Source organism: Eulemur rufifrons, chromosome 6, assembly GCF_041146395.1.
Source record: "Eulemur rufifrons isolate Redbay chromosome 6, OSU_ERuf_1, whole genome shotgun sequence".
Taxonomy (NCBI): Eukaryota; Metazoa; Chordata; class Mammalia; order Primates; family Lemuridae; genus Eulemur; species Eulemur rufifrons.
In genome coordinates this window covers 37,099,176-37,125,986 of record NC_090988.1, presented here as the reverse complement: position 1 = coordinate 37,125,986, position 26,811 = coordinate 37,099,176, and the positions used below count along the sequence as shown (strand labels likewise).

The window sequence follows — 26,811 nt, the reverse complement described above, 5'->3', positions numbered from 1 at the left end:
TTGAGGGGGAGGATATATCCTAATGAAGTTTTTGATAGGCCCAAAATAGCTTGCTTTTCTGAGATATAAACAAAAAGCTGAGACATTTCCAAATTCCCCAAACTCCCTAATTCTTTTGGGCCTATGCTCTGATCTACCCAGTGTGTCTTTCTTTATAGTGGCTATTAAAGTGCCAAACCCATACAAAGCTCCCAAACCCACATCGAAGAGGAGATTGAGTTACAGGGAAAAGCGCTATGGCAATTAGTCTACCAGTGTCTTTGACATAAAACAAATCAATAAATCAAAGATGTTAAGAGTCTGGCTACGAAGCAGAATACTCAGTATGTATTTTGTCAGTTAAGATGGATGTTAATTCAAAACCTTTGCTGTGGAACATTTATAGAGTAGCTACAATGTAAAGAAAACAAATTCTCTTACTTGACAGTAGTGGCAGTCATGGTGGATGGGACTTTGGGAAAGAGTAGTGGAAAGAAAGCATAAGAATGTCAGTGGAAATGCAAGTCCCTTGATACACGGCTAATGCAGTCTCTCTTGGAGAGTATGAATGGGGACGAAGGACTTTAACATTTATTGAGCACCTACCCTTTGCTGGGGGCTGTGGTGGGCACTCTGCAGATATCATCTTTTTAAACCTTCTTAAGAATCCATCAAATCCTTGTTTTACATCCGAGGCTCAGAGAGGTTAGGTGATTCCTTGATGCCACTAAAGGAGTAACTGGTGGGACTCAGATTCAAACCCAGGTCTGTCCAACCTCAAAGCCCACAAGGCTGTTTCTTTCATTCCATGGCTGCTGCCTCAAGAGAAACTCTGCGCAGGGATCACACTGATGCTCTTCCAAGGATGAACAAGGTCTCTTTCCACACCAAGAACACAGGACACAGATTAGAACACACAGAGAACGTTGGTCCCTTTTCAGCCCAAAGACCCGCTGCTGAACTTTGTCTTCGTGTGCCTGGAGGGTGCTCCTCCCTTATCATTTCCATTCGTCCTGAGAAGGGCAGCTCCCTGTTTGGAGGTGACGACCTCTAAAATTTTGGCTGAACTGAGCATCCAAGCTTCTCATTTTCGCTGGCGGGATTTGAGAGAATTTGGGGGAGACGGTCCATGAACCAATGGAGAATTAGTGGGTATTTACGATGTTGTTGCGAACTTTATGATGTGAGTTGATTGTTTCATGTAGCCTCATAAAACATGTTGGAGGGTGATTATATCACTCCCTCTGCCCTCCCGGCAGAAACGAGGCCTTCTTTAGTGCCTGAAATATTTCCTCATGCTCCACGCAGTCCAGCCCACTTTGCAGATTTTAATATGTTCCTGTAATAGGTGTGGAGAAAAAAGGAAGAAGGAGGGGTGGGGGAAAGCCATCGGCTCAAGTTGTCACACCACCATCCTGGTAAAGATGAATGACTAATGTCAGAGCTGAGTACCGAAACTTATAGAAACAGGCCTGTTTGGCTCGGGCAGTAAATAAATAAACCATTTACACATTTCTTGGATGGCTGGTACAAGTTTTGTTGTCATAGCAACTCCCCCATCCAGCTTGCTTTGCTTACACAAGTCCGAAGACTCTGTCCTAACTCCAAGCTACCTGAGAAGGAGGAGCCGAGTGAGGGGGAGGGACCAAACAGGATTGTCTTCCCGCGCAGGCCGCCGACCCAAAATTACATCCACAAATGCCTCGGAAGCTGCAGGCTGGCTGCATCCTCCTCCTCACATTCCTGGGTCTGGCCCGGCTGGTTGGCACAGTTACCAGAACATACCACATTGGCATTGTGGAAGAATACTGGAACTATGTACCCCAAGGGAAGAACGTTATTACTGGGAAAAGTTTCGCAGAAGACAAGTGAGTGAACTTGGGGTCCCCACAGACCCCCAGATTTCGACTCTTTTTTGACTCTGCCTGGGGAAGTTTGTATTCCTTGGGTGGTTATAACAGGGGTGAGTTGATCTGAGTCTAGATGGGCAGGAGGGGTTTTGTTTTTGCTTGAAGAGCCCTAGTATGGGAGGGCGTGTGGTTTGGAAGAGATATTCCTAGCTCCATTTATTCATTGAGCTGCTTTTTAACAGCCTTGTCTGTGAAGAGACATGTACACAACCAGGTGTTTTGAATAATGGCTTATTCTAGCAAGGGACAGTTTTCACCAGGCACCACGAGTAACTTCTAGGGGGCTGTTTGTTTAAAAAAAAAAAAAAAAAAGTAATGCTTGAGATGAAAATTTAAGAATTTTCAAGGACTGTTCACTGTTAAAACATAGTGTTTTCTAAACTTTTATTTTTGAAATGAAACATCATACTTAGAGATACATATGCTAAGTTGCATTTTGCAATGTGTAAAAGAGGGGGAAGTCACAGTAGATTTGGCTGGTATTTAAAGGTTTCCTGGAGTCTACTTAGAAATGGTCCTTTCACTGTTGAGAGGTTTTGTTCCAGCCCCGACTCATTCGTTCTGTGGGCAAGAGCCTATCCCAGAGCCCATGGCACAGCTGGGTGAGATGGTGCTGGATTGTTCTGTGGCCCTGATTTTTAATATTTGTAGAAAATACACCCTATCCCCCCAGGCCCAGTGTCTTAAATATCTTATTTGTTCCATGGATCTCCCTCTGAAGTCACTTCTGACTCCAGAAGCTGTCATACTTATTTTCAACTTTGTGGTTCTTAGAATATCTTTTGAGATGTTTTGGCAGCCTCTGTTGGATATCTGAATGCTTCTTTCTTTTCAGATAGGCAGAGCCCACTGCATTCAAAGACCACGTTCCATTTCCTAATGATGAGGTTAGCTGCTAATATTCAGGAATGGCACCGGGTCTGCCAACAAGTCTTTAGGAGCCAGGTCCTCCTGCCCTGGAGGAAAGACCAAAGATGTAGTTGGCTTGGACGCACAGCTTCCAGGTTTTCTAACAACACAAAGGTGGCATAGTCATGTTTTATTTACTAAATAAAGAAAGATGATGCACGCACCAGGCAGGCTGCCAAGGAGGACTTTTCCTTAAGCTTAGTATCAGGAAATTGAATGTCTGTAGGGCCATTTCCAAAAAAACTCTTGATTGCCTTCAGCCTCACACCTGCTGATCATTGGTGGTGGAAGTCTTTACCGTGACAGACAGCTGCGGGATGGAAAGGGTACCCTAACTGCCTTCTCTACAGATAGAACCCTGCTGGCCTCAGAGAGGGCTCTGTAGAAAACGGTCAATGCGAGCAGCTATTGGACATAAGAATGTTGAAAATATGTACATCGAGTGGAGCGAATATATTCTTTAAGCTGAATGTGTTATTGGACTGCCTTGCCATTTCATTGAGTAAAAAGCACAGAAATCTTTTCTCCTAAAATGCCAGGTCAGTAGAGCTGTGTACGGGCATTTATTCTGGCCCAGAAATTCCACTGGAGACTTTCAGCTCATGACTTCTTGCAGATGTTATTATTCCCATTTTACAAACCAGGAACCGAGGCTCCAAGCTGAAATATGTGCCGGAATTTACAGAGTCAATGACAGTACCAAGCTCACATGGCTTTGGTTCCAGAGCCCATCTTTCTTTTCACCATGCAACCTGCTTCTTGGTAAAGATGATCCTTTCCTACTGGATTAAAGCCAGCTTTGAGGGAAGCCAGAGATTCCAGTAGTAAGAACTTTCTAGAAAGTCTCAATTTTTACCAAAGGCATGTTTAGTCTCACTTGTCACTCTTCCAAGAAAGATGTTCAGCGTGATCACTGGTGGTTACCTGGGTTCGTTCAAATCCCCTAAGCAGCTTAAATACTCAAGTACCATACGCTGTTTTCACAAAGCTGGGTACAGAAGTGGTTGGGGGCTCTCTGTTGGTCATTTCAACTGGAGATAGTGCTTTGAAGAAGGTACAGTAAAATACATGAAAATTGTTATGGTGGAAAAGAAAATAGGCGTGATGACGACAGTCCATTTGGCATCAGATTTGAGTGAGGTGGTTTCATCAATGCCGTGGTTGCACGGGAGAGCACCCCTGCCCTTGGGAGTAGCTGGCCTCTAAGATGAAGCTTCTCCCCACAACCTTGGCTTATTCTGAGCTGTTTCCTTCTTAATCACTCATGGAGCTTGGGGTCTTTATCATCCTCTTGGACACAACATTTTCTTCTCTCTGTATTGTTCTTTAGCTGTTTAATGTAGAGCAGTTAAGCTACAGTAAAAGCACCACGTTGATGCAGAAGAAGGCCTGGCATGTATTTGATAATTCCCCTTCCCTACATGAAGCTTTGTCAGTGACAATATTTCATGGAGAACTGAGCACAAGGCCAGGCATTTGGAATCATCAAGTAAGAACGAATCACTTTATCAATTTAGTTGTTCTTATAGTTTAATCTTTGAATAAGGAGAATAAGCAAAAATCAAGAGAACAAGAGGGTGAGTGCCAAAGTTTCAGTGTTGTAAAAATGTTTGGAAACCAAAATTCAGCGGTGCCAGGAGCCTAATAAATCCTGATGCACAAGGATGAGATAGAAAATAAATTGAAAGCATTTAACCAAGACCCCATAGCAGTCAGATGGTGCGATTTAACTCTCCAACGTGGTACCTTTGCTTGATTATAGGGTCCAAAAATATAATTGAGACTATATCACTAATATTTCCTAGAAAGTAAGGATTTAAGGATTCGATTCCATTTATAAATATTTTCTCCAGATGAATACACTCCTCTTCCTGCTCACTGGGCTTAATGGGGACACTGAGCTCCTTTGATTTGCCTGGAGATGGTGTCAGCATTTTGATCTACTCATGCCAGTCCTACTCAGGCTCATAAAGTGTTAATTAAGGTATGACTGTGCTTCAGTGGTAAAGCTTGGTCTTTAATGGAACCAGAGTGGGGTCACTTTATTTAAAGCCACAGTTCTCACCATAGACCTCATTAGGCAACCAACATGCATGCAGGCTTTTTCTTCCCAGTGAAATGCAGGGGTTTTCATGGATGCTAATTCATGGATGGAACTGTCCTTAGACATGAGAGCTGACCACTGCTTAAACCTCAAGTGTGTAGGGTCTGTTAGAAGGAGTTTACCTGACCACATCATTGCATCAGCCCAGTTGATGGCAAGGAGTTTTGAGTACTCGTAGGAGCAGGCCTCAGTAAGTTATTGCTTTTCGCTGCTAGTAGAGACTGGAATATAATGATTTAAACAAATTAGGATTTTATATTTGCTTGTGGAAGAATCCAGAGGTGGACATTCCAAGGCCAGTGGGATAGATGGTATGATAGAATCTCAGGGGCTTTCTGTATTTCTGACCCACCATCCTTACCATGTGGTTTTTCTCCTTCCTCAAGGATGTTCATGATCACAAGATGGCTGCTGGAACTCCAGCCATCATGTCTGTGTTTCAGGAAGGAAGAGAGGAAGGGAAAAGGTAGAAAGGGCATAATTCCTGATGCATCATCTGTTTAAAATGTTGTCATGGAAACTCTACCCAATCAATTCTACTCACATCTCATTAGATACTCATAGCCACAAAGGGAACTTGAAAATCTTGCCATTTAGCCATGTGCTTTTCTGCCTGAATAAAGACAGAATTTGCCTTTATTACTAAGAAAGAATGGGAACGTAAATATTGCAAGGCAGCTGGGAGTTCCTGTCACCCTCCCCTGCCTCAGTTCTCCCTGTGTCCCATCATTTATAAGAACCCTCTTAGTCCCCCTATTCCTTTTCCTACCTTCATGTAGTGGTCCGCAAGGCCTGATTAGGGGGATTTGAGTGAACTCATGGACAAAATAATAGCTAAGTGTCACTGAGTACTTACTGTGCTCCAGGCATTGTTCTGAAAACTTTACATGCCATGCAGAGAGGTGACCAACCTTCTGTCCCTGGTAGGGAGACCAGGAGGCATAGGGAGGGGTTCCCCAGCCAAGCATAGCCCAGCAGTGGTCTCGTGGAGATGCCAAAGCAGCCTAGCTTGCTGGTGAAATGTGGGGCTCCGGCATCACCCGAAAAGTCTAGAGTTCTTGCTCTACGACTGAGCACGTAATTGAATCTCTCTTTACCTCAGTTTTCTTATCGGTAAAATGGGGATAATAATAGTACTTGCTTTGGGGTGTGTCAGTTTCCTGTGGCTGCTGTAACAAATAACCACAAACTAGGTGGCTTAAAACAATAGTCATTATTCTCTCCCAGGTTTGGAGGCCAGAAGCCTGAAATGAGGGTTTTGGCAGGGCCACACTCCCTCTGGAGGCTCTAAGGGAGAGGCTATACCTTGCCTCTTCCAGCTTCTGGTGGCTGCCAGCATTCCTTGGCTTGTGGCTGCATCACTCCAACCTCTTCCTCCATTTTCATATGGCCTTCTCCTCTGTGTGTGTCTCTTGCCTGTCTTTGCCTCTTTCTTAAGGACACTTTCGATTGCATTTAGGGCTCACACGATAATCTAGGATTACCTCCTCATCTCAGTATCCTTAACTTAATCACAACTGCAAAGACTCATTTTCCAAGTAAGTTTCTGTGGATCAGGACTGTGGAGTTTTGGGGAGCCATTACCAGCCCAGCAGAGCAGGTATGGGAAGGCTCAAATGACAGGGGATCTGTGAATTCTCAGATTTGGTGCCTGGCACTTGGTTAGTGCTTAATAAATGCTGGCCCTCATGATAGCTCTCCTGTCTCCATGGGTTCTCTGGAGAGCAAGAGTTCTGTGGGAAAGACCGCAGATGGTCACATTTCCCTTTCCTAAGAGAGGTTTGTCAGGAATCATTGTAAGTAGCATTGATTGAGTGCCACTCTCCCGGGTGCCATGTGTGGGGCTCCCCACCTCTTCTCCTTTAATCCTCAGGATGGTGCAACTAGGTTATTAAGTATGAAATGTTCGATTCCCTTAAGTACTAAGTTTGACAGTTGATATCTCTGACATTTCATTTTGACATTTCTAGTTTTATTTTTATTGTGAAGGTACAGCCTCAGTCTTTCAAATGCACGTTTTGGCTTGTGATTATCTTTCACAAATTTTTTTAGAGCAATTTTTGTGAAACCATGGATAAGTAAAAAATTCATGTTATTTTTGAATATGAGTTCTGTCGTGGAACCAATGCAATGCAGACAGCTGGAAATGTCAACAAAGTGTGTGGGAAGGATGTGGTTAATGAATGCTCAGTACGGCTGTGGTTTGAGAAGTTCGGTTGTGGTGATTTTAATCTTGAAAATGAGCCACATGGGCGACCTGAGACCAAAGTAGATAATGACAAGCTGAAAGCTGTTGTGGAAGTGAATCCATTTCAACCTAGGTGTGAATTAGCAGCAAGGTTTGACATTACTATTCCAACCATATTGGACCATTTGAAACAAATCAGCAAGGTAAAGAAGCTGGATAGATGGGTACCACATGAATTAAATAAGCATCAGAAGAGAAGGCATCTTGAAGCTTGCCTTTCTTTGCTGTCACAACATAAAGGTGAACCATTTCTCACTGTATTGTTATGTGTGATGAAAAACGGATTCTTTCTGACAATTGCAAGCATTCGGCACAATGGTTGGATAAAGATGAAGCGCTGAAACACAGTCCAAAACCAAACGTTCATCAAAAAAAGTTAATAGTGTCTGTTTGGTGGTCCAGCGCTGGTATTATCCACTACAGCTTCATGAAACCTGGTCGATCGATTACAACGGATGTCTACTGCAACCAATTGGACAAAATGAGGAGGATGCTTGTGATTAAGCAGCCAAGACTGGTCCACAGAGACAGGCCAATCCTCTTGCAAGACAACACTTGACCACATGTTGCACAAACAACACTGCTCAAACTACAGAGGCTGGACTTGAAAACTCTCTGTCATCCACCGTATTCACCAGAACTTGCACCAACTAACTACCACTTCTTCCAGGCTTTGGACCACTTCTTGCAAGAAAAAATATTCAATAAGCTGTAGAAGACGCCTTTCACAATTTCATCGTCATTCACTCTCCAGGCTTCTTTGCTCCCAGCATAAACAAGCTACCATTCAGACGGCAACACTGCTTAGGTGTATACTTTGATTAATTGCACTGCTTCTTGTTTGAAAGATAATAAACTACACTTTGGGTTCAAAATTGGACATGTCATATTTAATGACCTAATATCCCGGGCACCAGTTACAGCTGAGGAAATGGGATCAGAGAGGCTAAGTCACTGCCCCCAAATCTCACAAGCAGCAAGTGGCACAGTCAAGATTCAAGCTCATTCTCCTTCCCCTTCATGGCAGAGATTGTTTTGAACACATCTTATATGTGCTCTGAGGGGCTTCTGTGGAAACGAAAAGGAAGAGGGAAGGATCCAAGACTTAGGTGGTGCCAGAGGAGCCAGGGTGAACGAACGTGTATGGGAGCACATTACCTGGATGGCATTAAAAATGACTAATCAAATTAGGCAGGGTGTGGCTGCACTGAGTTGTGCTGTGTGATATCTGTCTTCACCCTCCTTTTGATCAAGTGCCACTTGTCCCAATCTGGTCCTGTTTTCTCCTCAGTGAAGAACATCCCTTCTCAAGCTCAGACAACGTTGCTTGTCCTTATTATGACTCTAATGAGCTCACACATTTGCTCTGACCACACCCCCTGCTGGTGTTACTTTGCAGCTTGTCTTTGTCCTGAATTACCTTGCCCTCGCCCAAGACACGCAGGCTCTTAACATGTACAGTTGGTACTTAACATACACACTGTGTTGCTATTTATTCTCCAATGCATATGTTTTGTCTTCCCAAGTCTCTTGAGCACAGGGACCGAAACTAGTACATCTTGGCCCCAGTTTCTAGTTTCATGTCTCATGTCTAATAGACGCTCAGCAATTGGTCCATGGCGAGTGATGGAGAGAATATCCCTCTAAAAGATCCCAGGGACGTGGAACTGCTGGCGAGGTGCATGCTCCTATGAGCTACGAACTCCTCGGAATCTAACCTGGAAGTCCATCCACCTCTGCACTGTTTAGGCGATTCCCACAGGCTGGTTTGTTAACCTCGCCTGTTTGGGAAGGTGTCTCTCTTTACCACATTGCCCCAGGCCTTGGCAATGGGATGTCCAAAATCATCGTCTTGTCTTTCTTTACGGCAGTTGCAAATGTGACACTTCCCAACCCCACTGGATTCCTTCACAGCAAGAAATAGACACCTCCTCGGCTTGAGTCAAAATGTTAGAATGCAGGTTGGAGATATTTCTGAGGGACAGTGGTTGCTCAGTGCCTCACAGTGGGGCTGTCCTGTGGCTATAAACAGTTGACAGCTCACCAACTCCAGCATGCTAATGAATATGCTCCATCTAAATCAGAGGCTGCTTCCTGCGGACAGTTCCCTTGAAGTGACTCCCTTGCTTTGTTTCTGGGGCAAGACTTGCATCTTCTAGGACTCATAGGAGCTGGAGTTTCTGTTCTACGGTTACAGACGCATGATGTGTTCTTAGGGGTGTTTTGCTGCACAGACACTGATAAGAAAAACTGCTTTCTCTCTCTCTTCCTTTTACCCTCCCTTCCTTATCCACTTTCAACAGGTTTTTAATCAGTTGCTATGCCTTTTATTTTGTGCTAAGTACTATAAAATATGACTTGCACACTAAGATGCACATCAGAACTGTATTAGTCAGAAGAGGTCAGGTTACGCTGGAGTAACAACCAACCCCCAAATCTCAGGGGCTTAACATCACAAAGGTTTATTTCTAACCCTCTCAAGTTCACAGAGGGCCACGTGACTCCAGGGCAGCTGTCTACTCTGGGCAACCGGACGCTGCTGGATGCCTTGGTCTTGGGTCTTCACTCCCTTTTTTTTTTTTTTGTTTTGAGACAGAGTCTCGCTCTGTTGCCCGGGCTAGAGTGAGTGCCTTGGCGTCAGCCTAGCTCACAGCAACCTCAAACTCCTGAGCTCAAGCGATCCTCCTGCCTCAGCCTCCCAAGTAGCTGGGACTACAGGCATGCACCACCATGCCTGGCTAATTTTTTCTATATATATATTTTTAGTTGGCCAGATCATTTCTTTCTATTTTTAGTAGAGACAAGGTCTCGCTCTTGCTCAGGCTGGTCTCGAACTCCTGACCTCAAGCAATCCACCCACCTCGGCCTCCCAGAGTGCTAGGATTACAGGCGTGAGCCACCGCGCCCGGCCAAGGGTCTTCACTCCCTTAACAGGAGGCTTCCCCTGCAGCAGAAGAAGAGAGGGTCTTGCAATGGCAATTAAATGCCCTAGCCCAGCAGTGACACATGCCACGTCCATTCACAGCTTATTTCTAGTACCCCGTGGCCCACCCTACTGTGAAAGCAGAATCTGTGTGCTCCCCTTCTGCTGGGAAGAAAACTCAGAATGGGCAAACCCTAGAAAGCTCTACTGCAACAATCATTTCGCGAGCTCAGGAAAAATATAGATGTCATGGCCTTGCCACCAGAAAGTCCAATTCAACGGCCCTGAAATGGGGCCTGGGAACCTATAAATTTGTCAAATGTTCCAAATGATTCTGATGTAGGTGGTACTTGGGTGGACATTTGGGAACCACTGCTTTAGAAGATCGAATCCCCTCCTGGGGTGACTATTGACTGTTTAGGTGACAAGACAGATACATGTCCAGGAATGTGCAAAACAAGTCAATATATAACTCAGTGGCAAAACCTGCAGCAAATGTAATAAGAGCTGGAGGGAGTGAGCGACACTTCCCCTCCTCTGCTGCTCCATCTCGCCTCTTGTTTGGGTGGCTTTGCCAGACAACTCATGGTAAGACCTGGTCTCCTGGAGGTGATGGAGAAAGGTCTTGGGCAGGGTGGAGTCAGGACCCTTTAGCAGATTAAAAGCAGCAGCGTGTGTGTGAGCATGTGTGTTCAGCATGCATGTGCACGTGTGTATACTTGTGTGTGTGCTTGTGTGTCTGAATGTGTGCTGGGAGAACGGGGTAGAGAAGTACAGAGAGTCAAATGTCCTTCCTGACAGAGCCTGTTGGAACTACAGACCCTATAAATAACCTTATTGCAGCTTTTTACTCATCAGGCTGAGCTCAGAGAGCTCACCAAGGACTTGGAATATAATCCTTGCTCTGCTGCGATCTTACTGGGCAACCCAGTGTCAGCCATAATGTGAAGCAACTCTGCCCACTCGGGAGCTAATTAGCCAGATTGTGGATGACTCAGTTCTTCCTCTGCCTTTTCCTCCTCCTCCTTCTCCTTTTGAACAGCCTGCTCAATCAGGAGTGGTATGCAACTGCTAGTTAACAGAAGCTTGAAAAACAGTGGTTTAAATATATTAGAGATTTATTATTATTGTAGCTTACACAAAAGAGATCCAGAGGCCAGACACCAGGGTTCCAGGTTCCTTTTGGCTTTCACTTGACCATCCCTAGGATGTGCCACTTTTCCTCATTGTCTCAAGATGGCTGCTGGAGCTCCAGTCATCACGTCTTCATTTCAGCCATGAATAAGGGGAAGAGCAGAGGGCAAAAAGAGTTTTTGCCAGCTCCATCTGGAAAAGCACCATCAAGTGACTTCTGCTTCCCGGACTTTCTTTTCTAAATAAAATGTGGGTTTGTTTTTGAGGTGAAATTGAATACACAGGCACAGAGTAAACACCCTTGCAGTATAAAAAAGGAGAATGAAAGTAAACTTCTCATCCTTCCTTACTCCTGTGGCCCAGAGGCTACACTTTATGGTTTACCTGGCCATTTTCCAGATGTTTTCTCTGCACGTGCACACATGTACATTGTTAAAAAACCAAATGGGATCATACTTTATCTGCTGTTCTGCAATTTGTTTTTTCCATTCCTGTATTGGTGCTCATGCCATATCAGCACCTGGAGAAGTACCTTATTTTTTTTTTTATGGCTATGTGGCATGATTGTCCAATTACGTATTTGCTGAATCCCCAGTTGAAGAACTTTCCAGTCTTTCCAGGGTTTTGCTATCAAAATCATTCTCCAGACACTTTAACAGGATTCCTGTCTTAGTCCTGTTATCCTGGTTGGAAGCTGAACATGGTAGCTGGTGGTGGTGGGGTGGGAGTTGCTGCCTCTGAAAGCTCTGGCCCTCTGCTTCCTGGATCTTCTTTGGTCAGGCTTATCTCTGGCAAAGAAGTGTCTCTGCTTGGATAGGACCCAGGAAGAGGTAAGAGGAATGGGAAGAAGATGTTGAAGTAAAGAGAGATAGCGAAACCTCCCAAGTTGGCCAAAGAAAGACCCAGACCGGACCAGGCAAGCAGATGCCACATCTGGGTCCCCAGGAGTGGGAGACTAAGCTGAATTAGACACCAAGGACCAAACCCCTCCAAATCAGGCATGAAGTTAAACAGAGCCTGGGGCAGCCATTCAGGCACAGGACTCAGTGTTCAAAGGTGGAAGTTTCGGAATGGGGTTGACCCAGTGAGCAGAGGCGGATGGGAAGGTCATGTAGGCAGCTCTGATGAAGAGGAGTCAGATAAGGGATCTTGCCAAAGTTGTCTTCCTGAAACACAGATCTGATCAGAGATTTCTCTGCTCAAAAATCTTTAGTGGCTCTTAATTGCAAATATCATTATATCTAAGTTCCTTAACGCAGCACTCAAATTCCTCCACAATTTCACTCCTATCAAGTTTTCTGACCAAAAACAGCTGCTTGTGATTTTCTGTAATCCCCTGACCTTGACTCCTGCACACAGTGTTCCCTTCACTTGGAGTCCCCATCATCTCTCCCGCTCTCCTAGACTCCCAGAGCACTCTGCTCTGTTCTTACGATTCTTTTTTTTTTTTTTTTGAGACAGAGTCTCACTCTGTTGCCTGGGCTAGAGTGAGTGCCGTGGCGTCAGCCTAGCTCACAGCAACCTCAAACTCCTGAGCTCAAGCGATCCTCCTGTCTCAGCCTCCCGAGTAGCTGGGACTACAGGCATGCACCACCATGCCCAGCTAATTTTTTCTATATATATATTTTTAGCTGTCCATATAATTCTTTCTATTTTTAGTAGAGGTGGGGTCTCGCTCTTGCTCAGGCTGGTCTCGAACTCCTGAGCTCAAACGATCCACCCAACTCGGCCTCCCAGAGAGCTAGGATTACAGGCGTGAGCCACCGCGCCCGGCCTGTTCTTACGATTCTTAACCATCTCTTTTGTGCAGGTATCAATGTCTTTGTCCCTTCTTGATCATAAACATACTTACTCAGGGGTTGTATCTTGTTCGTTTTTGTATTCAAAACAACACCTAGCCCAGCACCTTGCATGCTACAAATCCTCAGTCTGTACTTGTTGGAAGTCAGCAGAATGGTTTCAAGCTCACCCAGGACTGAAGCAGAGGAGAGGCATGTGGGACCTTCTGGGAGAGCGCTTACAGGGGTCATGTGTGCTGATGGGGGCAGCCAGACCCCACCACAAGGGCAGCAGGGCCTTCCCATTGGTCCCCATCCAGGGTGGTGTCCTCTCTGGGGGTGAGAGGCCTCATGCTGGCATGGCTGACCCAGGAGTAGTGGAGCTTTTGCTCAACCTGAAGCCAGTACTTCTGGGGTTGGAGCTAGAGTTGGAGCCATGAGCTAGTCACATAGACTGGGAGTAGGGGAGGGGACTTCACCTCCGCAGGAGAAAAAAGATGATCTGGTCACTCTGAAGTGAGTCATCAGTGCTGCTATTATCTCAGGCTCCCTGACCCCAGGGACTGAATCTGCCCTTCACTCTGGGGCCTCAGGAGGTGTCATCAAGCCACATCAAGTCTTAGAATTCTGTTTTTACCACACTGACCTTTCTATTGCACCACCTCCTGGTCTCTCTGGCCTCATCTTTGCTCTCCCCTTTGCCCGACTCCTCTCAAACCTGCGCACCACTGCCATAAGAATGGTCCTTAGACACCGATTAGCATGTCACCCACTTTATGAACAACCTCAGTGCGTCCTCAGTGCTTCCAAGATAAATTCTAAATCCTTCAACCTAAAATTAGAGTGCATTGTCGCTCTATCCCCAGAACTCGCACACATCCTTATTTCTCGCTCCCTACCGTCTCAGACCCGTGCAGCCCCTCTGCCCGCACTGCGGCTTCCTCCTGTTTCGTGCTCCGTCCTGCGCAGTGTCCTCACTTTCCCCTTTGTTATCTAATCCCACTCTGCCTTAATTCTTACCTTCGTCATGAGGTGTTTTCTGATCTCTTCTACCCACGGCAATCTTTTCCTCTCTGAACAACTATGTTCCTAGAAAAGTGGAGCCTATATCTGTTGTATTAACACTCAATTGATGCTTTAAAAACATGTAATGCTTTGTACAGGCACTTACTTTCCCCGTTGTTAGATTATAGTCTTTTGTATCCCTCCTAGCCAAGTGCTGGGAATGCCGCAAGTGCACAATAAGTGTTCATTGAATGAAAAAGTGAAGGGGAGCCTGTCGAGTGAAAAGGGGAAGTGGATAGCGTGCCTTTAGAGTTCTTTGGTTTTGTTTTAGTTTGGGTGTGAATGATACTTGTGGCTTTTGGCTCATCACTAAACTCCCTAAGCATCATTTCCTCATTGGTAAGTTGAGGATAACCTGGTAACAGAGGTTACAGGTCATGGTGACACCAAATGAGAAATCACACATGTAAGCGCTTTATGAACTCCTAAAGGTAAGTTATTAGGCTTTCCCTTTTAATTTCAATGATAAAATATTTTCCTTCTTACTTTCAGACTTGCCACCTTATTTCTCGAAAGAGGGCCCAACAGGATAGGCGGCATTTACAAAAAGGCTGTTTACCGACACTTCACGGATGAGACCTATTCCACGGAGATCCCCAAACCTTCCTGGCTCGGATTCCTGGGCCCCATCTTGAGGGCTGAAGTGGGTGATGTGATTGTTATTCACTTAAAGAACTTTGGATCTCGACCTTACTCTTTGCACCCACATGGCGTTTTCTACAACAAAGATTCAGAAGGTAAATATCAATCCTATATTATTGGGATCTTGTCTCTATTTCATAAGGTAACTGTCAGTTATGGTGACAGGGATTCTAAGAGCACGATGGTTATGCATGCTCGTGTCTTCTTCTTCCTTCTCCTTCTCTCTCCATCTCTATCTACTGTTCCCCTCTCTCTTCCTCTTCTTCCTTTTTCTTTCCCTTATTTCCTTCCTCTCTTCTTTCTTGCTCTTCTCTATGTTGACACAGAACTGGGTGTGGGGCTCCTTGGCGTGTGCCCCACTGCACCCCAGAAGCACACTGGCTTTCCTCCTTGTCACTCAGGCGTGCCTGGGCAGCACATTGGATGCAAAGCAGCATGATCCTGTCACCAGTAGCAGCCGCGGCTGTGGGCAGGGTCGTCTCAGTAGAAGTTGATCTCCACCCCCGGCTTCGGGCTCTGTCTTGGGTGCTTCCTCTGTGCAGCAGTGCTGTCTTCTTGCATTTACTTCAGGAGTTTCAATAGGGAAGACTGTGGATTCCTTCCTAATCAAAAAACATTTTTAAGCAACATTCTTAGACTTTTCCGATAGAAGTATTTCTCTGACATTAAAAGTACTTTTCTCATCCTTCGTTGCATTCTTGCTTGTGACCAGGTGGAATGGTGCACCTGCTAGGCCATTGCCTCTGGGAAAGGTGTCGGGCACAGTGCCATTAACTCCCATGCAACCCACCTTATCATCCAGGAGGAGCTTCCAGACATTAATGAATGTCCCAAGGCAGCCAAACTTGCTGGGCAGTTGCCCCAGCCAGGTGTGTGTAAGGAGCCAGAGGAGAGAACTCTGATGATGAAGACGATGCCCTTTGTCCTTGGCCCTGTCCTCCAACTGGAGTGTAGCAAAGATTTAGTAGTTCTTAGTTGTTGAAGATGAGCACACAAAATTGTGCCAGGTAAACTTTAAGGAAAAGCTTCGTAAATGTAAGGACTAATCACGAATGCATTTTCTTTAATAGAGTTCCACAAAAGTATTTTTTATGCTGCAGGTAGAAAGTAAAAGATATGTCAAGATAGCTGTGCCTATCTTTTTAAGTATGGAGAAAATAGGGGTGTCTTTAAATCCTTAATTTTTGTCTTCATTGCTCCGTATGTTTCTGGAGAGTGTACCTTATACTGGAGCTGACGGTGCCCTGAAAAATCATCTAAGCCAGTGATTCTGAAGCTTTATAGGGCCACAGATCCTTCCTTCAGACATTGTGGTAAAATAAACAAACAAAATTTACCATTTTAACCATTTTCAAGTATCCAATTGAGTGTCGTTACTTATATTCACATTATTGTGGCCGGGCACAGTGGCTCACGCCTGTAATCCTGGCTCTCTGGGGGCCGAGGCAGGAGGATCGCTGGAGCTCAGGGGTTCGACACCAGCCTGAGCCCAGTGAGACCCAATCTCTACAGAATGGAAAAAAGAAAAACAAAAATAAAAAAATACACATTATTGCACAACCATCATCACTATCCATTTCCAGAACTTTTTCATCTCAGACAGAAACTCTGTATCCTTTAAATGATACTTCCCCATTCCTCCCTCCCTTGCTCCTGGTAACCTCTGTTCTACTTTCTGTCTCTACGCATTTGCCTATTCTAGGCACCTATTATAAGTGGAATCATACAGTATTTGTCCTTCTGTGTCTGGCTTATTTCACTTAGCACAATGTTTTCAGCATTCATCATATTGTAGCATGTATCAGAATTTCATTCCTTTTTAAGGGTGAATAATATTCAAGTGCATGTATATACCACATTTTGTTTATCTATTCATCTGCTGATGGATGCTTGGGTTGTTTCCACCTCTTGGCTATTGTGACTAGTGCTATTATAAACATTGGTGTATCACAGATCTTTGCGAGTGTCTGTGAGACCCATGAGCCCTTGCATCAGAAAAATATACATGTGCACAAAATTTTGAACTCAGTTTTAAGAGGTTATCAGAGTTCCTGAAACCACTCATAGGTCCCTAAATGAAGAACACTTTAAATTCTGCTTACCTAGAAAACTTTCTCTATATCCTGTCTTAAGTAGGACTCTCCCATTTCAGGAGGCTGTTGGTTTATCTCATGGCACTTATCAAAAAGGCAGGGTGTGTGTGTCTGTCTCTACATTAGACCGTGGGTTTCCCTGAAACAGAGACCAACTGGGGTCTTTCTGGGCACTGTTTCCCAGTGCCCTAGTTCAAAGTGCTCTCAAAACACTGTTGAGTGCCTCTCTGATCTAGCCCAGCATCATGATATAAGTAAGAAATCAAGACCCAGGCTGGGTGCAGTGGCTCACACCTGCAATCCCAGCACTTTAGGAAGCCAAGGTGGGAGGATTGCTTGAGGCCAGAAGCTCAAGACCAGCATGGGTAACAGAGTAAGGCCCTGTCTCTACAAAAAAAAAAATAAGAAAAACTAGCTGGGTATGGTGGTGCACGTCTATAGTCCCAGCCACTTGGGAGGCTGGGTGGGAAGGTTGCTTGAGCCGGGGAGCTCAAGGCTGCAGTGAGCTATGAGCATGCCACTGCATTCTAGCCTGGGTGACAGAATGACACCTTGTCTCAAAAAAAAAAAAAAAAAAAAAAAAACCCCAGCCCCGAGATGAAATATGAATGTGCCTGGACAAAGTTCTTCCAGCTGGTTGGGAGCTGAGTTGTGATAGACTCAGGCCATCACCCATTCTGTCTCCCATTCTAGGGCTTTCTCCACTATCCGACACGGAGCCTCTGCCTGTACAGGCAGTTAAGCAGCGCTACCCATCCTGCATGCAAATCTCAGCAAGCCTCTAGCCATGTTAAAGTTCAGAGCAACAACCAGGTTCTTACTTTATGAGCTTTAGGGGACCATTAACCATGGGTGATCAGTCATTTTTCTCTTTCTGGTTTCAATGTTGTATCTGTCTTCCTCCTTTTGCAGTTTAACAATGATGTGTCTATTTGTAGATCTCTTTGTGTTTATGAGATTCTGTCTCATTAGGCTTCTGTGATGTGTTGATTAATGTTTTTCATCAAATTGGGAAAATTTGGCCAGGCGTGGTGGCTCACGCCTGTAATCCCTGCACTTCGAGAGGCCAGGGTGGGAGGATTGCTTGAGGCCAGGAGTTGGAGACCAGCCTGGGAAACATAGCAAGACCTTGTCTCCAAAAAGTAAAAAAAAAATTAGCCAGGCACATTGGCATATGCCTGTAGTCTCAGCTACTTGGGAGGCTGAGGCAAAGGACAGCTTGAGCCCAGGAGTTCGAGGTTGCAGTGAGCTGTAATAGCACCACTGTGCTCCATCCTGGGTGACAGAGTGAGACCCTGTCTCTTAAAAAAATTTTTTTGGAAAATTTTTGGCTATTGTGTCTTCAAATATTTTTTTCCATCCCTGTTTTATCTCTCCTCTCTTTCTGTGAACAACTATTACATATATGTTGGTACTATATTGTCTCACAGTTCTCTTAGGTTCTTTCCATTTTCTTTAATCTCCCCCCCCCCACACTTTTTCAGACAGGATAATTTCCATTGATGTATCTTCAAGTTCACTGACAGTTTCTTGTGTCATCTTGAATCTCTTGTTGTGATCCACTAGTAAATGTTTTTTTTTTCATTTATTGTACTTTTCAATGCCAAAACTCCAATTTAATTCATTTTTATAATTTCTATTTCCTCATTGATATTTTCTATTTGTTGAATCCTTTGTCCTACTTATCTTTAATTCTTTAAACATAATTCCTTTTAGTTGTTCGGCTGTATTTATAATAGCTGCTTTGAAGTCTTTATGTGTTAAATTCAACATCTGAGGACACTTAGAGATGGTTTCTACTGACTGCTTGTTTTCCTGAACACGAGTCACAGTTTCCTGTTTCTTTGTGCATAGTTTTGCTGTTGTTGAAAGCTGGACGTTTTTGAGAATATATTCTAGCAACTGTGGATTCTTATTGCCCCCTCACCCCCAGGTTATTTGCTGTTGTTTGTTTGTTTGCTTCTTTGATTAGTAACCTCCCTGAGCAGAATCTGTGGAACCTGTCTTCCCTGTGGTGTGTGGCCACTGAGGTTTCTGCCTTTTTTTTTTTTTTTGGAAGTTCTTATTTTTACTTTTAAGTGTGGCTTCTGAGGGGTCACTCCTATGTCTGCTTAGCTCAGTGGCCTGCAAATGACTGGACAGAGGTTGTGCCTAAGCATCTTGAGCCAGTAAGTCTTTTGTTTTCTGCCAGTGAATTGTGGGTGGTTGGGAAACACATTCAAAGTTTAGGCTATTTTTGTTTGCCTTCCCTTTTACTTTTTGTTCTGCCTCTTCTCTCTCCTTTTTGCATGAACACAGCCTCAGAGTCAGCCAGGAGTATGTGAATTACTTGAGTCCTCTTCAATCCCTGCTGTACCTACACATAGCCCCATCCAGGAACATGCTTGCTCCAACTATCACTGCAACTTCAGGCTGGTGGAGCCAAACTATTGCTCCTCCCTCCTCTCTAGCCACCAAGATCACCATTTTTCTGATAACATTTCAGTGTGTAGGCAATGCCCATCACTTCAAATCAAGTGATCCCCCTTCAACCATGGTAGAAAAACTGCCAGACCTCATTCCTGAACATTTTCGCCAAACCATCTCTCCAATCAAGTGGAGGGTAGAGGAAAGATGGGACAGGAACAGCCCCAGGCAAGACTGTCATAGACTCTCACTCTTCTTAGCTGATGTTCTAGCAGTTTTTCAAGCATAAACATTGCTGACATCTTTATTCAATTTCTAGAGAACTGAAATGGTTTGTTGTTTTTTTAAAAAAAAATCTATGCTGTTCAACTTTGTAGTTGCCTTTGGAGAAGAGGATTTGCTGACCTCCTCTTCCTTTAATCAGTTTTTGTCCTGGCTATAGCTGCAAGCTTAATAGTCTTGGAGCTCAATTCAACTTAGTGTTTGGTGTGAGCCAGACACATTTCTAGATGATAGGGCTACAAAAATGAGGAAACATACAGTTTCTGCCTCTAAGCTACTCATCCAGGGGACATGTAGAGAATGAACTTAGACAAAGTGGGTGGGACTAACATTCATTGAGCAGCTACTGTATGCCCGTGCCTGTGCTAGAACTCTTACATACATTCTTTCATTTAATGATAGAATGAACTAGTGCTTTCTTGATCTACATATGAAATATGCTTAAGTATTAGAACTATTTTTAAAATAAATGTTATTGTTTTTTTAAATATAAAAATGTATAAGGAAGGGGAGAATGACAAATAATGTGATTATCTACATACTCATTAAAATTAGTTCAAAATAAAAAACTAAAGAAAAAGTAGTATATGAACATGGTTAGTGATTCTTAAGAGTACAAAGAAAAGTAAAGGGCCCTTTCACTCGTATTTCACCCCAAAGGCAATCACCTTTAACAATTTCTTTGCTCATCTTGAAGAGACTCTCTCACATGAAAAAATAAACAAACAAAAATTTCTTGTAACTTTTTCTCAGAAATTTTTCTATGCATAGTTTAGCATGTATATATTTATATATTCTTATTCATTTATACAAAGGGGTTATGCTGTAACACCTTTGGTTTTTCACTTTTTACTTTGTCTTGGAGATTTTTTTTATTAGTAGTACATATAGAGAGACCTCCTTTTAACAGTTGTGCAATATTCCATCAGATGACTATAACAGTTCAGTATCAATAATTATTTAGGTTGCTCCCAGTTCATGAACTTGAAAACCATTTACAACTATGTTTCTAGAATAAATTATTACAAGTGAAATTGCTGGTTATATTCATATACGTTTTTTGGATAGGAATTGGCAAGTTATCTCTTGAAAAATTGCATACTTTACTCTTCTACCATTTGTTTACCAGCCAGCTTGTTTCTTCCACAACCCTCAAAATTCTCACCTCTGATAGGTGAAAAATTGTATAATTTTTAAAAGCCCACACATCCTAGAACATATATAATCAAAATGAATAGTGTTTTATACTCACATTATTAATGTTACCATTGCTCAAAATTTTTATCAACTCCTTGGGAATGACTTTCAGAACAGCTTAATAAGCTACCTACCCCCAAATCACTTCTTACTTTATAGTCACACTTTATTTTGGATCCCAAATGATATTCCTCATCTTGAGTGGTGGCACGAAGGATCTGTTTGGAGATTCTAGCTCCTCATTTCAATGATAGCCTTCAAGAACTCCCAATAATAATAATAATGAAAAATGAAGTTCATTAAGTAAATTGTGAATATCAGAATCTCTAGAACAATTGCTATTTGTATTAATTTGTATCATATAAATAATCAACACAAAATGAGTGACCTCAATCAGAGCTTCATGACAAGTCTACTACTCACCCACCCTCCCTAACCCTTGACTCTCGCCCTCCTCCATAGATATATTGAAAGCTTCTAAGCCATATATTTTATTCACAGGGCTTTGGACAAAGGCAATGTAAACTAATGACCCTTGTTGATTATTTTGTTCAATGTATATGTATTGAGAACCTGCTACACCAGGCACTGGGGTAGATCCTACAGATACAATTATGAGCAAAACAAAGCCTGGAGCTTGCTTTAATAGAACTTACAGTCTAACATGAGGCACAGACATTAATCAAGCAATTGCATATTATATATATATGTGTGTGTGTGTATATATATACACACACATATAATTAAAAACTTAGGCAAATGCCATGAATAAATAAATAACAAAATAGTTTATTGAATGGTTTTATGTATCAGGCACTGTGATAAGTGTTCTGTAGATATTATATCATATAAGCCTCAATGACTCTAAGAGGTAGGTGTTACAATTATCGTCACCTAGCAGATGAGAAGCTAAGACTCACAGAAGAGAAAGAAATTGCCCAAGTCACATAGCTAACAAGTGTTGGAGATAGGATTTGATGCTGGGCAGTCTAGCTTCAGTGGCTGTGAGCTTGACCACTGGCTCTACTGCTCTTCTCTCTTGTGAATGCATTTTAGAAAACTGACCCAGTCCAGGGAGTTTAGGACTGCTTGAGCCAGACCATGCTGGACCTTGAAATCTGTGGTAAACACATTTGATCATCATTCCAACACTGATGGGAAGCCATGGAATGATTTCAAGCAGGGAACAATATAATCAGATTTGAGATTTGAAAAGATCACTCTTGTGACAGCTTGGAAAATGGATTAGAGAGGCAGGAGATTCAGGGAGGGCAGGGAGGAGGTTACTGCAGAAGTCCAGGTGAGAGACAATGGTAGTTTGGACTAGGATTATGATGATGGAGATGGACATAAATGGATGAATTTGAGAAGCAGCAGGGATAGGACCTTGGATGCTTTAGAAATGGAGAGAGAGGAAGAGCATGAATGTAAGAATGCTTTCTTTGCACCTGGCTTGTGGCATTGAATACTGGTGGTGCCTTTCACTGGGAGAAGAGAGAGGCAGTGGCTGAGGACCAGGCTTGGGAGAGGAGAGCTAACGTTCCCTGGGGAAGGTTGCATTTGAGATCTTGAGATTTACAAGTGGATGTGTCCAGCAGGCAGTTGGATCTCAGGGTGAAGCTCAGAGGTGAGGTCCAGGCTGGAGATAAACATGGGAGTCACTGGAGTGTGGCTGACTGGCAGCACAGTGGGGTGATGCTATCAGCCTGGGAGAGAGTACTGGGCACAGAGGGAAGGCACCAGCATTGCACTGTGAGGATGTCAAACAAGCAATGGCAGATAGAGGAGAAGGAACTGGAAAAGTGGGCTGAAAAAGAGTGGCCAAAGAGGACAGTGTGATGTTACAGGAGGCAAGGGAAGAGAATTGTTTAAGGAGGGAGGAAGCTGACAATAATATCAAATGCTGTTGAGAGGTCAGATAACACGAGAAATTTTTTAAATGTCATTTATATTTAATAGATGGAGGATAACCCCCTGGGTTTTTCCTGTATTCTATTCCATGATCAAGTTAGAAAGTAGCAAAATACATTAATTTAACTTTGAGTAAAATGATTTTGTCAAAATACTATTCAGTGTTATGTTCTCACCTGGTATTGAGAGACAATGTAAGAAATTATTCTAAAAAGAATATTGTTGCATCTTTTGGACACCATTCTTAGAAACATAAAAGACATAATTCATTATATTACTCAGTAATTTATACTTAACAATTTTCTTGAAAATACTCTCTTAGAGTTCCTCTCTCTTAATGAACTAGTAAATTTCCTTTTACTGGACAAAGAAACAAAATAACGTAATGATATTGACCTAATATATATTAAATCTTTTTCTAACAATATAGCATAAATATAAACTGGAAATTCAAAGCTACACTTAATATGAAAGAGATTTAGCTAAATGTATTTCCTACTTTCTGTGAATAGGCTGTATCTTTTGAGCGTTATGTAGCATATGGGCTTAATTTGCAAATGATTCATATTCTTTTCAGAAGAAAAGTAATTAAAAGTTAGTATGTAAAAGAAAGCTAATAAATAAGTAAAAAATAATTTGTATTCTTTATTCCCCAAAATTTTGATGGGAAATCAGATACAAACAGATTCGAATCTGGCTTAGCCACATGCTAGCAGTGTTACCTTAATTTAATCAAAAAGTGGATATTAATACTATCATATGGCATTGCTTTGAGGAGTGAATGTGATAATATATGCAAAGTACCCACTCTTCTTGGCACATCATAGGAGCTTAACCGTTGTTATTTTCTACTGGCATCCTTCTCCAAACATCAAACTATGTTTTCATGGTAGAATTTGTTTAAAAAAAAGTAAGATTAGATTTTTAGTTATGTCTCACCTTTGGCTTGCCTTGGCTACACTGGCTCTTGCTGTCGTGTTTGAATTTATACTCCTAATGCCCAGCACATTTACTAGCATGTAGACTAAAGCCAATTCATGTTGTTGAATGAATGCATGAATGAATGAATGAATGAGTGGTGAATGGGCTTCGAGTGTGTCCACGTCCACACCCACCACCCTCTCTGTCCCTCATCCTCCAGCCTTTTTCCAGTACCAGCCCGACTCCTCACAGTCCTGCAGGGCACCTCACTTCCCACCTCTGTTGTGAAGCTTCTGGTAATTATAATGTGCAAGGTTGGTCTCCTGCCTTCCACCCAGCTGGTTTTCACACTGTTTTTAGCAGTGGACTTTCCTTAATTAAAAAATCTTGTGCAATCTTAGTTTATGAAACAGGGAGTGAGAAGATGCTTTGCCCACTTGCCCCTGTCCCCGCTTGCATGATGCAGGTCCCTCTGGGGTCGCCCCTATATTTTGACCCAAAATTACATTTAACACATCACCCTGTTTTATTCTCCAGTTGTCCCGTGTGTTTATAATACATATTCTGGTCTGCCCGAGAGAACTGTAAGATCCCTGGAGGCAGGAAGAATGTCTTACTCTTCCTTCCTATCTCTCATGAGACCTACAGAAGGCTGAATCTGTAATACGTCCCCACGAAGTACTCATTGTTTTTTCTTCTGCTTCTCCTTCGCTGCTTCTTCTTCTTTTTTTTTTTTTTTTTTTTTTTTTGAGACAGAGTCTCGCTCTGTTGCCTGGGCTAGAGTGAGTGCCGTGACATCAACCTAGCTCACAGCAACCTCAAACTCCTGGGCTCAAGCGATCCTCCTGCCTCAGCCTCCCAAGTAGCTGGGACTACAGGCATGCGCCATCATGCCCGGCTAATTTTTTCTATATATATTTTTAGTTGGCCAAATAATTTCTTTCTATTTTTAGTAGAGACGGGGTCTCACTTTTGCTCAGGCTGGTCTCGAACTCCTGAGCTCAAACAATCCACCCGCCTCAGCCTCCCAGAGTGTTAGGATTACAGGCGTGAGCCACCGCGCCCGGCCCTCCTTCCCTTCTTGAGTTGATGTCAAGTGAGGTGAATTGAAATCTTCCTGACTGGTGCAGGAAAGAGTCCTTATTGTGCACATTATTAAGCTCCTGGCTCTGTGCAAAGCACTCTGTATATATTGCTTCATTTAGTTCTCACATCCCTGCGGGGTAGATAGCAACATTCTAATTTTACTGATAAAAAAGAGACATTGAGAATTTAATTAACTTGCCCCAAGTCCCATAGCAAATAAAGTTTAATTCAGTTATGTTTGATTCCACAGCTCTGGCCCTCTCCATTACGGCAAGTGACCTCTATTTTACTTATATTTTATTTTTTCTTGGAAGGAGCCCTATACCCAGATGGAACGTCCGGAAGGAACAAAAATGATGATGTGGTTCCTCCTGGCAAAAACTACACCTACGTCTGGCCGGTGAGGGAAGAATACGCACCTGCTCCAGCGGATGCCAACTGCCTGACCTGGGTGTACCATTCGCACATCGACGCCCCTAAGGACATCTGCTCTGGGCTGATCGGCCCCCTGCTGGTGTGCAAGGAAGGTAAGGAGGCCGCCTGCTCTCCAAGAGCCTGTTCCCAGGCAACTGGGGTGTCGAAGTGTGCCTAAGATTCAGGTCCTGTTTTGCCTACCTCCCCTGCTCTAGATAGAATGAATGGGCCTCTTTTCCAAACTTTGTTCGATATTTAGGGGAATTCTCCTAACATGGAAGATCAATCTGACACCACAGCAGAGGGCAGTAATTCAGATTCTGTCTAAGAATCATCACAGCATTCTGAAACTTATATAGGTATTTTTAAATAATGACATTCCGTAACACCACACATGTGAAGGTGAAAAATTTAGTCAAATGACAGTGGATGCCTTTTGCTTCATTATTTCACCCAAATAATCAGTTTGCTATTTCATTCCCTATTGATTTATCATGTGTGTGTTTTGTCAATAAAGTTGGCTTCCTTTACGAATAGCCAGGTTTCTAAGTCTGCAGTTGTGAAGATTTCTGTTTTATGACTTTTCTCTTCTATGGGTCTATCATTTCCATTAAAGCCTTTTGCTGCTTTTATATTGTGGGTTATCCTTGTATGTATAGGTCTTCAACAGACTTCAGACTCACCCAACACTACTGGTAGGAAGCAAAGCTCATCTTGATTTAGTTCTCCTTAAACTGTTTTCTCTACTCTTTTGAACTTCCTCTCTACTCTGATAGGTACCCTAAACAGACATTCAGGTACAAGGACTGATGTGGATCGAGAGTTCATTATAATGTTTACTCTTGTGGATGAGAATCAAAGCTGGTACCTTGATGAAAATATCAAACATTTCTGCACTGACCCCAATTCTGTTGACAAAAAAGATGCTGTTTTCCAGAGGAGTAACAAGATGCATGGTGAGTATCTCCCATGTTCTCAAACACATTCCAGTCAGTGCCTTTTGTACTGCAAGGTACTACAAAGGATGCAAAATACATAGAAATGTTGAACCTAGTTTGGCAAGATTTATAACTTAATGATGAGAATGGTTGGAAAGTGATAGAAGGGGCGGTACTTGTCAGGACATGAAACCATCTAAGAACGAACAAGGCAATAGATACACGCTAAATTGGGCACGCAACATGGACAAAGCCCTGGTACAGAGATGGAGGGATCAATGTCACACTGTAATCAGGAAAGAATCGGTGCCCAAGATGAGCCCAGATCTTGGGTGGGTTTAGATAGACTGAAAGAAGAAAGAAGAATGAAATTATCATCCTATATGAACTCTGTTTTTTGCAACCTCTTGCTTTATCCAGTAGCCATGTTGTGAGCAGCTGCTAAATTTTAAGAACTATGCTCTTCATGGGGTTTAAACACTTGCTTGTGATTTTGTTATGTTTCTCAGGCATTCTGTAAATCAACAAAATGTACTGGGCATCCACTATACATCAGACCTTGTGTTTGTCCAAAATAGTGAACTTCTCTAGTTACCCTGTCAGTTGAGACAGAACACTTAACTCATACCTGTTTTGCAGTGCAAATGGCTTAATGCAGCATTTTAGGATGTGAGGATTAAGTGGTCTCTTTCCACTCTCTTTCTAGAGAGTTCTAGTGAACATAAAGGAAATTGTCAATGTAAACATCTCACTTCATTCGTTGACAGATCTCCTCTATCTTTGCTTGACTGTCTCTGAGAATCATCCCAACCGAGGCAGCCTCAAAGTAGTCATAAAATCATAAGAGAAAGGGAAGGAGCTGAAGATCATT

At 43.1% G+C, this 26,811-nt stretch overlaps 1 protein-coding gene across 1 annotated transcript in view; it reads left to right on the top strand.

The window, feature by feature from the left end:
* Window positions 1-1,677: 1,677 nt before the first annotated feature.
* The window catches only part of HEPHL1 (hephaestin like 1), a 63,586-nt gene continuing 38,452 nt past the window's right edge, over window positions 1,678-26,811 (top strand). The window contains exons 1-4 of the mRNA XM_069469061.1: window positions 1,678-1,847; window positions 14,543-14,787; window positions 24,903-25,115; window positions 25,779-25,958. Of these exons, the coding sequence (XP_069325162.1) occupies window positions 1,678-1,847; window positions 14,543-14,787; window positions 24,903-25,115; window positions 25,779-25,958 (808 nt within the window). The remainder of the gene's footprint in view (window positions 1,848-14,542; window positions 14,788-24,902; window positions 25,116-25,778; window positions 25,959-26,811) is intronic.